Source organism: Vulpes vulpes, chromosome X, assembly GCF_048418805.1.
Source record: "Vulpes vulpes isolate BD-2025 chromosome X, VulVul3, whole genome shotgun sequence".
Taxonomy (NCBI): domain Eukaryota; kingdom Metazoa; phylum Chordata; class Mammalia; order Carnivora; family Canidae; genus Vulpes; species Vulpes vulpes.
Window position 1 is genome coordinate 72,252,782 of NC_132796.1, and position 13,821 is coordinate 72,266,602.

Genomic DNA, 13,821 nt, shown 5'->3' on the forward strand with positions numbered 1-13,821 from the left:
GTAGGAGACTAATATCTAACTTTCAATAATGGATAGAACAAACAGATGGAAGATCAATAAGGAAATAGAGCGCTTGAGCAAGAGTATAGATTAATTGGGCCAAAACAAACATATACAAAACACTCCAACAACAGCATACATTCTTCTCAAGTGCACATGTGACATTCTCCAGGATAGAGTGCATGTAAGGCCACAAAATCTTTTTTTAAATCTTTTATTTATTTATTCATGAGAGACACAGAAAGAGAGAGGCAGAGACACAGGCAGAGGGAGAAGTAGCCCCATGCAGGGAGCCTGATGTGGGACTCAATCCTGGGACTCCAGGATCACGCTCTGAGCTGAGGGCAGATGCTCAACCGCTGAAACACCCTGGCGTCCCACCACAAAATAAATCTTAACAAATTCAATAAGAATATTTAAATAATACAAAGCATCTCTTCCAATCACAATGGGATGAAACTAGAAATCAGTACGATGGGGAAAACTGGAAAAAATCCATGAATACATTGAAATTAAACAACACACTCATAAGCCAATGGGTCAAAGAGGAAGTCACAAAGGAAATTAGAAACTAATTTGAGACAGATTAAAATGAAAATGCACCATACCAAAACTTACAGGATGCAGCATAAGCAGTACTAACAAGGAAGTTTATATTTATAGTTTTAAGTGTGTACATTAAAAAGATGAAAGATCCCAAATCAACAACGTACTTTTATACTTCAAGAAATTAGAAAAAGGACAAGATAAACCCAAAACTAGCAGAAGGAAATAATTAAATAAGAGCAGAGATAAATGAAATAGAGAAAAGAAAAATAAGAAAAAAAACAGTGAAACTTTAGGGTTGGTTTTTTGAAAACATAAACAAAAATGACAAACCTCTAAATAAAGATCCAAATAACTAAAATCAAAAATGAAAGAGTGACATTATAGCTGATACTACAGAAATGAAAAGCACTGTAAGAGTATACTATGAATAATTGTATACCAACAAATTGGAAAACCTAGAAGAAATAAATTCCTAGAAAAACAAGACTCAATCACAACTGCAGTAGAAAATCTGAACAGATCAGTAGGGAGCAAGGGGAGTGAATCAATTATCAAAAGCCTTCCAACAAGGGAGACGGGGCAAGATGGCAGAAGACTAGGATTCCCCAAGTCACCCGTCCCCACCAACTTACCTAGATAACTTTCAAATCATCTTGAAAACATACAAATTCAGCCTGAGATTTAAAGAGAGAACAGCTGGAATGCTACAGTGAGAAGAGTTCGCGCTTCTATCAAGTACAACTTCTTTTTAGCCACTCTGCACTGAGCAAAATGACTAGAAGGAAAAACTCACCACAGAAGAAAGAACCAGAAACAGTCCTCTCTCCCACAGAGTTACAAAATTTAGATTACAATTCAATGTCAGAAAGCCAATTCATAAGCACAATTATAAAGCTACTGTGGCTCTAGAAAAAAGCATAAAGGATTCAAGAGACTTCATGACTGCAGAATTTAAATCTAATCAAGCTGAAATTTAAAATAAATTAAATGAGATGCAATCCAAACTGGAGGTCCTAACAATGAGGGTTAACGAGGTAGAAGAACGAGTGAGTGACATAGAAGACAAGTTGATGGCAAGGAAGGAAGCTGAGGAAAAAAGAGACAATTAAAGGATCATGAGGAAAGGTTAAGAGAAATAAATGATAGCCTCAGAAGGAAAAATCTACATTTAATTGGGGTTACAGAGGGCGCTGAAAGGGACAGAGGACCAGAAAGTGTATTTGAACAAATCATAGCTGAGAACTTTCCTAACTTGGGAAGGGAAACAGGCATTCAGATCCAGGAGATAGATCCCCCCTAAAATCAATAAAAATCGTTCAACACTTCGACATTTAATAGTGAAACTTGCAAATTCCAAAGATAAAGAGAAGATCCTTAAAGTAGCAAGAGACAAGGGATCCATAACTTTTATGGGGAGAAGTAGTAGGTTAATAGCAGACCTCTCCACAAAGACCTGGGAGGCCAGAAAGGGCTGGCAGGATATATTCAGGGTCTTAAAAGAGAAGAACATGCAGCTAAGAATACTTTTTCCAGCAAAGCTCTCATTCAGAATAGAAGGAGAAAGAAAGAGCTTCCAAGATAGGCAGAAAGTGAAAAAATATGTGACCACCAAACCAGCTCTGCAAGAAATATTAAGGGGGACTCTGCAAAAGACAAAGGAAGTCCAAGAAAACAATCCACAAAAACAGGGACTGAATAGGTATCATGATGACACTAAATTCATAACTTTCAATAGTAACTCTGAACGTGAATGGGCTTAATGATCCCATCAAAAGGCGCAGGGTTTCAGACTGGATAAAAAACCAAGACCCATCTCTTTGCTGTCTACAAGAGACTCATTTTAGACCTAAGGACACCTCCAGACTGAAAATAAAAGGTTGGAGAACCATTTACCATTCAAATGGTCCTCAAAAGAACCAGGGGTAGTCATCCTTATATCAGATAAATTAAAGTTTATCCCGAAGACTGTAGTAAGAGATGAAGAGGGACACTATATCATACTTAAAGGATCTATCCAACAAGAGGACCTAACAATCATGAATATTTATGCCCCGAATGTGGGAGCTGCCAAGTATATCAATTAATAACCAAAGTTAAGACATAACTAGATAATAATACACTTATACTTGGTGAATTGAACACAGCGCTTTCTAGAATCGACAGATCTTCTAAGCACAACAACAAAGAATCAAGAGCTTTAAATGATAAACTGGACCAGATGGATTTCACAGATATTTACAGAACTTTACATCCAAACGCAACTGAATACACATTCTTCTCAAGAGCACATGGAACTTTCTCCAGAATAGACCACATACTGGGTCACAAATCAGGTCTTAACCGATACCAAAAGATTGGGATCAACCCCTGCATATTTTCAGACCAAAATGCTTTGAAACTACAACTAAATTACAAGAAGAAGTTTGGATGGATTTCAAATAAGTGGAGGTTAAGGACCATCCTGCTAAAAGATGAAAGGGAAAACCAGGAAATTAAGGAAGAATTAAGAAGATTGGTGGAAACTAATGAGAATGAAGATACAACCATTCAAAATCTTTGGGATGCAGCAAAAGCAGTCCTGAGGGGGAAATACATCACAATACAAGCATCCATCCAAAAACTGGAAAGAACTCAAATACAAAAGCTAACCTTACACCTAAAGGAGCTGGAGAAAAAAGAGCAAATATATCCTACACTCAGCAGAAGCAGAGTATTAATAAATATTAGAGCAGAACTCAATGAAATAGAGACCAGAAGAACTGTGGAACAGATCAACAAAACCAGGAGTTGGTTCTTTGAAAGAATTAATAAGTTAGATAAACCATCAACCAGCCTTATTACAAAGAAGAGAGAGAAGACTCAAATTAATAAAATCATGAATAAGAAAGGAGAGATCACCACCAATACTAAGGAAATACAAATGATTTTAAAACTTATTATGAGCAGCTATACGTCAATAAATTAGGCAATCTAGAAGAAATGGATGCATTTCTGGAAAACCACAAACTACCAAAACTGGAACTGGAAGAACTAGAAACATTAACAGGCCGATAACCCGGGAGGAAATTGAAGGAGTCATCAAAAACCTCCCAAGACACAAAAGTCCAGGGCCAGATGGCTTCCCAGGGGAATTCTATCAACCGTTTAAAGAAGAAACCATACCTATTCTACTAAAGCTGTTTGGAAAGAGAGAAAGAGATGGAGTACTTTGAAAATCATTCTATGAGGCCAACATCACCTTAATTCCAAAACCAAAGACCCCACCAAAAAGAATTACAGACCAATATCCCTGATGAACATGGATGCAAAAATTCTCAACAAGACACTAGCCAATAAGATCCAACAACACATTAAGAAGATTATTCACCATGACCAACTGGGATTTATCCCCAGGATGCAAGGCTGGTTCAACACTCATAAAGCAATCAATGTGATTGATCATATCAACAAAAGAAAAACCAAGAACCATATGACCCTCTCAATAGATGCAGAGAAAGCATTTGACAAAATACAGCATCCATTCCTGATCAGAACTCTTCAGAGTGTAGGGATAGAGGGAACATTCCTCAACATCTTAAAAGCCATCTACGAAAAGCCCACAGTAAATATCATTCTCAAACTGGAAGCCTTTCCCCTAAGATCAGGAACAAGACAGGGATGTCCACTCTCACCACTGCTATTCAACATAGTACTAGAAGGCCTAGCCTCAGCAATTAGGCAACAAAAAGAAATAAAAGGCATTCAAATTGGCAAAGAAGAAGTCAAACTCTCCCTCTTAGCCGATGACATGATATTGTACCTAGAAAACCCAAAAGACTCCACCCCAAGATTGCTAGAACTCATACAGCAATTCGGCAGTGTGGCAGGATACAAAATCAATGCCCAGAATTCAGTGGCATTTCTATACACTAACAATAAGCCTGAAGAAAGAGAAATGAAGGAGTCAAACCCATTTACAATTGCACCCAAAATCATAAGATACCTAGGAATAAACCTAACCAAAGAGGTAAAGGATCTATACCCTAAAAACTACAGAACACTTCTGAAAGAAATTGAGGAAGACACAAAGAGATGGAAAAATATTCCATGCTCATGGATTGGCAGAATTAATATTGTGAAAATGTCAATGTTACCCAGGACAATTTACACGTTTAATGCAATCCCCATCAAAATACCATGGACTTTCTTCAGAGAGTCGGAACAAATCATCTTAAGATTTGTGTGGAATCAGCAAAGACCCAGAATAGCCAGGAGAATATTAAAAAAGAAAACCATAGCTGGGAGCATCACAATGCCAGATATCAGGTTGTACTACAAAGCTGTGGTCATCAACACAGTGTGGTACTGACACAAAAACAGACACATAGATCAATGGAACAGAATAGAGAATCCAGAAGTGACCCTCAACTTTATGGCCAACCAATATTCGACAAAGCAGGAAAAACTATCCACTGGAAAAAAAGTCTCTTTGATAAATGATGCTGGGAGAATGGGACAGTCACATGGAGAAGAGAGAATCTAGACCATTCTCTTACACCGTACACAAAGATAAACTCAAAATGGCAAAAGATCTAAATGTGAGATAAGATTTCATCAAAATCCTAGAGGAGAATACAGGCAACACCCTTTTCGAACTTGGCCACAGTAACTTCTTCCAAGTTACATCCATGAAGGCAAAAGAAACAAAAGCAAAAATGAATTATTTTTCCTTCATCAAGATAAAAAGCTTCTGCAGAGCAAAAGAAACAGTCAACGAAACTAAAAGACAATCTACAGAATGGGAGAAGATATTTGCAACTGACCTATCAGATAAAGGGATAATATCCAAGTTCTATAAAGAACTCACTAAACTCCAAAGCAAAGAAACAATCCAATCATGAAATGGGCAAAAGACATGAACAGAAATTTCACAGAGGAAGACATAGACATGGCCAACATGCACATGAGAAAATGCTCAGCATCACTGGCCATCAGGGAAAGACAAATCAAAACCACAATGAGATACCACCTCACCCCAGTGAGAATGGGGAAAATTAACAAGACAGGAAACAGCAAATGTTGGAGAGGATGTGGAGAAAGGGAACCCTCTTGCACTGTTGGTGAGAATGTGAAGTGGTACAGCCACTCTGGAACACTGTGGAGGTTCCTCAAAGAGTTAAAAATAGATCTCCCCTACGACCCAGCAATTGCCCTGCTGGGGATTTATCCCAAAGATACAGGTGCAGTGAAACGCCAGGACACCTGCACCCCGATGTTTCTAGCAGCAATGTCCACAATAGCCAAACTGTGGAAGGAGCCTCGGTGTCCATCGAAAGATGAATGGATAAAGAAGATATGGTCTATGTATACAATGGAATATTACTCAGCCATCAGAAATGACAAATACCCACCTTCTGCTTCGGCGTGGACGGACCTGGAGGGCATTATGCTGAGTTAAATAAGTCAATCTGAGAAGGACAAATATTATATGTTCTCATTCATTTGGGGAATATAAAAAATAGTGAAAGGGAATAAAGGGAAAGGAGAGAAAATGAGTGAAATATCAGTGAGGGTGACAAAACACGAGAGACACCTAATTTTGGGAAATGAACAAAGGGTAGTGGTAGGGAAGGTGGGCAGGGGATTCGGGTGACTGGGTGATGGGCACTGAGATGGGCACTTGGCGGGATGAGCACTGGGTGTCATGCTATATGTTGGCAAACTGAACTCCAATAAAAAAATAAATTTAAAAAGACAAAAATAAGAAAAAAAAAAGGAAAACAACAACAACAACAACAAAAACCTAACAATGTAAAGTCCAAGACCAGATGCCTTTCATTGGAGAATTCTATCAAATATTTAAGGAAGTTGAATGCCAAATGAAACTGCTCCGAAAAATTAAAGAAGGAACACTTCCAAACTTATTGTATGAGACCAGCATTACCTTTATACCAAAGCCAGACAGAGACTATAAGAAAACTATAGGCCAAAATTTCTGGTGAATATTGATGCAAAATCCTCAAAAAAATGAGCAAACCAAATTCAACAGCATATTAAAAGATTTACACATCATGATCAAGTGCAACTTATCCTTAAGATGCTTAAGATAGTTCATCATGTGAAAATCAATGTAATATGCTACATTAACAGAATGAAGGACAAAAACAAACTGATGATTACAGTTATGCAGAACATCATTTTACATAACTTAACACATTTTCATAATTAAACACTCGACAAAATAGGAATAGAAGGAAACATCAGTAATCAGGAGACGGATGCAAATATAGACCACAATGAGATATCACCTACACCTATCAGGATGGCTACAAAAAACAAAAAATATACAGATCAAGTGTTGGTGAGGATGTGAAGAAATTGGAAGTCTTTTGCACTGTTGATGGAAATACAAAATACTGCCTTTATGGAAAATAGTACAGAGATTACTCAAAACATTAAAAATAGAATTACCATATGACCCAGCAATACAATTCTGGGTATATAGTTACAAGAATTGAAGGTAGAGTCTCAAAGAGATATCTACATATGCATGTTCATACCGTTATTTATAAACAGTCAAGAGGTAGATGGTAAAATGTTCATTGACAGATGAATTTTGGTATATACATACAATAGGATATTATTCAGCCTTAAAATGGAAGAAAATCCTGTCACATGATACAAGATGGATGAACCTTGAAAACATTATGCTAAATTAAATAAGTTGGTCATAATAAGACAAATACTGTATGATTCCACTCTTATGAGTTATCTTAGGTAGTCAAATTCTTAGAAATGGACAATAGAATGGTGGTTATCAGGGGCTGGGGGAAAAGAGCAAAGAAAAGTTGCTGTTTAATATATAGTTTCAGTTTTGCAAGATGAAAATGTTATGGAGATTGATCTCACAACAATGAGAGTATACTTAGCAGTACTGAACTATATACTTAGAAATTATTATGTTGGTAAATTTTGTGTTCTGTGTTTTTTTTTAACCACAATTAAAAAAATATAATAATACATTACTTAGAAGTAAATATTAGTGAAAGTTCATGTTTTGATTTATAAATATAAAGAAGTCAAGATAAAAACATAAGAATGTCAATTGTGTTTATAAATATGTGGTTGGAATGTAGATAGTTTTAGACATTCATGTCTACCACTTCACTTGTACACAAGGCTGGGTTCAGGTTTTGTCAGGTGCTCAGGGGGAAGCACTATTCCTATTGACTCACTACACAGTGAAATAGAAACAATTTATTATTGATAATCAGATCCCTCTGTCTTCTCTCTGATTAATAAGCTGCAACAATTTGGACAATTCACCAAATTTATCCTGATCCCAAATTACTTATATGTAAAAATCAGGGATTAGACTTAACCACCATCTTGATCAGGATATAAAGCATATACCACACTTCAAAGGTTCCCAATAAGTCTATCTCTCATCTCCATGTAAACCTTGATCTAAATTTTGTCATTACATACTCATCTTGCCAGTTCTGGAGTGTCGTATGAATGGAATCATACATCCTGTATGCCTTTGTGTCTGGCTTCCTTAAGTCAGCACAATGGTTTTGAGATTCACCATGTTTTTGCCTTTTTATTGTTCAGTAATATATCATTGTATGTATCTGTATACCTTTGATATTGTTTCAATGAGATTTTAAGAAGAAATGAAAGTAGATCTTTATGTTAAATCAGCCATTTTTCTTGATCAGTTTTCTATTGTTTTATAATGGATATAATTTCTTCCTTTATCACTCCTTTTCTCTCTAGAAAATATTATCTTAAGGTCCTGTTCAGCTTTTTCTATTTTTAAAATATTTCTTTAGTGCAAATAATTTGATTTGTTGAGTTTGTTCTGTTGCTTCCATCCTTACCCTGGGTTTTGATTGTCTCCTGCAAAGAAAGCTTCACTGCCAAGTCAGTGCTATGCTCATGGGTGCTTGGCTTTCATCTACACCTTGTTTATTACTATTGGCATATTATATATATTTGTTAATGTAATATTATTATTCCAAAACTATAACTATAAAATTTTCAAATGAAATAGGGGGATCCCTGGGTGGCGCAGCGGTTTGGCGCCTGCCTTTGGCCCAGGGCGCGATCCTGGAGACCCGGGATCGAGTCCCACATTGGGCTCCCGGTGCATGGAGCCTGCTTCTCCCTCTGCCTGTGTCTCTGCCTCTCTCTCTCTCTCTCTGTGACTATCATAAATAAATTAAAAAAAAAGAAATATAGTTAAATACTTGCATTACCATCATTTAAATTACTCAGTTCTGAACCTTGTTCATACACTGGAGCCACTTGGGGATTTTGAAAAAAGAGGGAGGAGTTAAGATGGCTGAGTAGTAGGGGGATCCTAAGCTTGCCTCATCCCTTGAACACAGCTAGATAAATATCAAATCACTCTGAACACCCAAGAAATTGATCTGTACTGAGAGAACAAAACTGCACATCTATAGGTAGAGAAATGATCACCTCGTGGAAGGTAGGAGCTGCAGAGAGTTGATTTAGGGGAGAAAAGACCTGCAGGTGCTGCAAAGTGGAGGGCGCTTTGATCAAGGAGAGAAGGGGAAGGGGATGGGAGAAAGGGAGGGGGACAGCAGATAAGGATTACACAAGAAAAACATCCCCAAAACCACTGACTGGGAAAAGGAGAGGGGTTGAGTACCGCAAGTTATAAGCAGCAGAGTGCAAAGTCTAAAGTTTTAGAAGTCTATGCCATCACCAGGGTCATGCCTGGGGGCTTAGTGGTGCTCCTGTGGGGAAGGAGGGCAGAGACCCTGGAGTAGGCACTGTGGTCTGAGATCCCCTAGGTCACACAGTGAGAAACAGTTCTTGGAGTGCATTTGGGAGTGGTGGCACAGCCTTACTGGGGACAAAAGAACTGGCAGTGCCAACATGCTGCCCTGTTGCCTAGCACAGGAACAAAGACACAGGTTGAGGGCAGCAAACCTTGGTGCCAACTTTTTGCTGTGCTTTATCACAAACTCCAAACCGCATCATGGTTGTGCCACTGCTCCTCTGGGACAAACCCTCAAACCACAGATTTGTGGTGAGACCCTCTCCCAGAGGACCAGTGTAGGTTCAGGCCATGTGGGTCTCTAAAATTTGGAATTTTGAAACCCAGCTGAATGCCTGAGATAAAACACAGGAGTACTGTGCCACCTGGCAAGCAGACAGCTCAGACACAGGCAGGGTGAAGGCAGGGATCTGACAGAAGCCAGGGACACAAGAGGAGTGACTGTATGCTCTTCTGTGAAGAGTGGCAGGTGCGAACTCCCTGCTCCAGAGAAGAGAGTGGGTTGAGGCCATTCCCTATCCCCTCCAATCAGCACTGAAAGACTTCAGTGAGCAACACAGTGCCCCCAGCGGAGGCTGGAACTGCTTACAACAAGCCCGGGCCCTGCACCTGGCTGGAGCATCTTTCCGTAGGCAAGTCCTCCCATGAATCAGTACAGCAGGCCTCACCCCTAGAAGATCAGCATAAACCCCTTGCAGGCACCAAGTTTACTGATCATAGGGTGCTGCAAAGCTTCAGCTCTAGGAGAAGTAGGATCTAGCTTCTTCTTTTTTAAAATCTAGCTTCTTTTAACAAGCCGACCAAAGGACACCTAGTTATGCCACACAGTGAACAAGGCCTCAGACATGAGAATTTCAAATAATTCTCATGTGTCATAGAATATTATTCTTTTAAATTGAAGAAATAAAAAATAATAATATAAAGTTTTCTTTTTTAATATAAGAGGACTATTGAGAAATAATGCATGAAAAGGCAAAGGTACTGTTCAATCCTAATTAGTTATAGAAATGCAAAGAATTGGAAATAATAGCAAACCAAATCCAGCAATGGGTAAAACAGATAATACAACATAACAAAGTTGTGTTTAACTCAAACTTCCAGTGTGGTTTAACATTAGGAGATCCATAATATAATCCAGCATATTAATAAGATAAAGGAGCAGGGAAAGGATAATCATCACAAAGATTTCAGAAAAAAAAGGCATACAATAAAATTCAATAACCAATCAAGATTAAACAGCAACAACTCTCAGCTAACCAAGAATAGGGCAATATTTCTTTAAACTAATAACAGGTATTAAAAAAAAAAGGACTACAACGAACACCATACATAATTGTGAAACATTAAAAGCATTCCATAGTATATCAGAAGAGGCAAGAATGTCTCCTTTAATCAGTTCTTTTTTTAAGATTTTATTTATCTGAAAGAGGGCCTGAGTGGGGAGATGGACAGAAGGAGAAGGAGAGAATCTTAAGCAGACTCCAATCTCAGGCAGACTCCACACTAAGCGCAGAGCCCAACATGGGGCTCAGTCTCACAACCCTGAGATCATAACCTGAACCAAAATAAAATCAGTTGCTCAACCAACTGAGCCACCCAGACACCCTTCATATAATCAGTTCTGTTCAACATCTTACTGAGTCTCCTAGGCAGTGAGTGAGTGAAGTTAATAAAAAAAAATAAATGCATACATACATACATAAATTAGTAAGTGTGTAAAAGTGAAGAAACACAAATGTCTTCATTAAAAACTTCAGAGAACCACAGAAAAATATAAGAATAGAGATTAACCAATTTATTGGATGTAATACTAATATACACAAAAGAATTTTTAAAATTGAAAATAATATTTCATCATGAATATATCATTTACAATAGCAAAAGGATTTGGTTCTCTGAAATATTCTATGAATTGGCCCACACTTGGCAACTCCTTCACTTGTAAACTCCATGATGTTCTGTTACAGCAGCCTGAATGGACTAAGACACTACCTCTCTCTTTGATATTCAAATTACATATTAGCATAGTTATCTTAAAAATATGACAATATAAAAATCCTTTTACCTTCACTTCTGTATTTTTTATATTTCTCATATGGAAGAACATATTTTTGTTGTTGCTGTCTTTCAGACATAGCATTTTGTATGTCAAACCTGGAAGTGCTGAAATGAGAAAAAAATAAAGTGGATATAATATAATAAAAATATTATACATGACAATATTCTTTATCCATCAAACAATATTTCAAAACTCCACAAATGAAACACAATCCTTTACTTGTTGAATTTTACTCATTCACTACCATCTATATGTTCTTTATTAAATGTATCACCTGTAATTTTAGTTAATATTTTTTCTTGGGATCCCTGGGTGGCGCAGCAGTTTGGCGCCTGCCTTTGGCCCAGGGCGCGATCCTGGAGACCCAGGATCGAATCCCACATCAGGCTCCCGGTGCATGGAGCCTGCTTCTCCCTCTGCCTATGTCTCTGCCTCTCTCTCTCTGTGACTATCATAAATAAATTGAAAAAATTAAAAAAATATTTTTTCTTAAACAAATTTACTATTTTTTCCACATGAAGAACAGGAGGAAGGGAAAGTTTTCAAGGATTCTAAGAAGCAATGGTTAGAAAATCAGGAGGAAAGTCAGAAGCAAATAGTGTCTGATTGGCTTAGTTTAAGCCATTTAGAGATCTCTAACACAAAAAATATGCACCCAATGTGTACTTTGAAAAACTGTTGAACTACAAAGCAAATATAAGACATTCTAAAACTTCATATAATGGCTACTGTCACACTTAAAAATATTTTTGAGCATAGTTGAACTTTCATCTTTATACTGAAAAAATATCCAATTTTTAATTTTTATTTTATTTTATTATTTTTATTATTTTTTATTTATTCATGAGAGAGAGAGAGAGAGAGAGGCAGAGACACAGGCATAGAGAGGCAGAGACACAGGCTCTATGCCCGGAGCCTGACGCGGGACTTGATTCCGGGACTCCAGGATCGCGTCCTTGGGCCAAAGGCAGGCGCCAAACCGCTGAGCCACCCAGGGATCCCCAATATCCTTTTTTTTTTTTTAAGTCTCTCTTCTTCTGTTTCTCTACAGAATTAATGAGAAAGAAATTAAGGTCAGATTTGGAATTGTTTATATGAATTTGCATCTAGAAGGTCTCCCGTGTCTTTGATAACATGGTCAGACAAGGGCAGAGGAGTCCAATACAGACCGCTAATATAGCAGGGTGATAATCAAGAATAGGGCTTTAGTGTGGGGGTGGGGAAGAGGAAAGGGAAGGGGGTCCCACCGCGTTTCTAGAGACGAGAAATCGACAAGAAATCTAGAGAAGTCCATGAACCCCTCCTGCGTCCTCTCAGGGCAATTCTCTGAGTAAACATCTAGTATTTACTGGTGCCCCACCCAGTCAAGTGCGGCTTGCCACAGAGGGCTATAAAAACTGATGGAAAGGTTGGAATCTGAAATAGTCTCACGAAATTCTCCCTGTGCCAGGGTGCAAACCGTGGTTATAAAGGTCTTTTGTACAAATAGGTCTGACTCCAAAAAGCTAAGTTGAAGACACTTCAGGAGATTCCACACACTTAAAGGCACACTCTCACACGACCGGAGGGAGCTCACATGACTGTAGGATCAGCGTAACCCGCAGTTGTTGGGATTTACCTGACTTCCAGGGCCTTGACTGGCAGGGTCCACATGGCAGAGAGATCGAAGTCGCCTCACGGTTCAGAATACCTCAATTTTCGCTTGACTGAGAAAGCTGAGCCTCACGTGACCATGGGATATAGACGACCAACAGCGATTGGGTAGTGGAGTGTTCACGTGACTGCCACGCACTGGAGACATATGGCTGCAACTCAGCTCTACAGAGTTCCACGATCCTTATGTGATAAGGACAAATAAACCTGATATATGGCCATAGCATCCATATACGACCATCAGAAGCAGGACACCCATGTAACTTTGAGAGCCGAGACTTCCAGATGCCACTAACTAGTAAGGGCCACATGATAGGAAGAATCCACGCGATGGGCAGGATTTAGGAGTCCGTCGTGCTGTAGTGATTTAAAGCTGAATCTACCACAGGATCACAGTGGCAACCAGTCCAGATCTGAGGCCAGGTGAACTCAGAGTTCAGAAGCCCATGGTGTTGACATGACCAGTATGTCTGGGCCTGCCACATAACTGTCATGTCCACATGATGGCCGTATTCATGTGACCACAGCATTAGGAACTCACAATGCTCACATGCTGGGTCAGCTCCATGACTGTTGGGTACAATAACAGTAGGGCTCTCTCAGGCTGCATGTTTTAGGAGACCATTTTCTTCATGAGATCCGGAGATTTGAGATTGCACACATTCCTGGGCTCCCTAGTGATGATGGCGGCTTCAAATGACCTTCCTCAGGACACAAGCTGGGGCTTTACCTGCCCCACACCTTCTTTTTTTTTCACCCCTTCTTTAACATG

At 38.7% G+C, this 13,821-nt stretch overlaps 1 protein-coding gene across 1 annotated transcript in view; it reads right to left on the reverse strand.

Moving 5' to 3' along the window:
• LOC112925667 (nuclear RNA export factor 2-like) overlaps window positions 1-13,130 on the reverse strand; it is a 28,029-nt gene extending 14,899 nt beyond the window's left edge. Inside the window, exons 1-2 of the mRNA XM_026006477.2 lie at window positions 13,015-13,130; window positions 11,403-11,500 (exon numbers count right to left, since the gene is read on the reverse strand). Of these exons, the coding sequence (XP_025862262.2) occupies window positions 11,403-11,500; window positions 13,015-13,049 (133 nt within the window). The 5' untranslated portion in view covers window positions 13,050-13,130. The remainder of the gene's footprint in view (window positions 1-11,402; window positions 11,501-13,014) is intronic.
• Window positions 13,131-13,821: the final 691 nt, after the last annotated feature.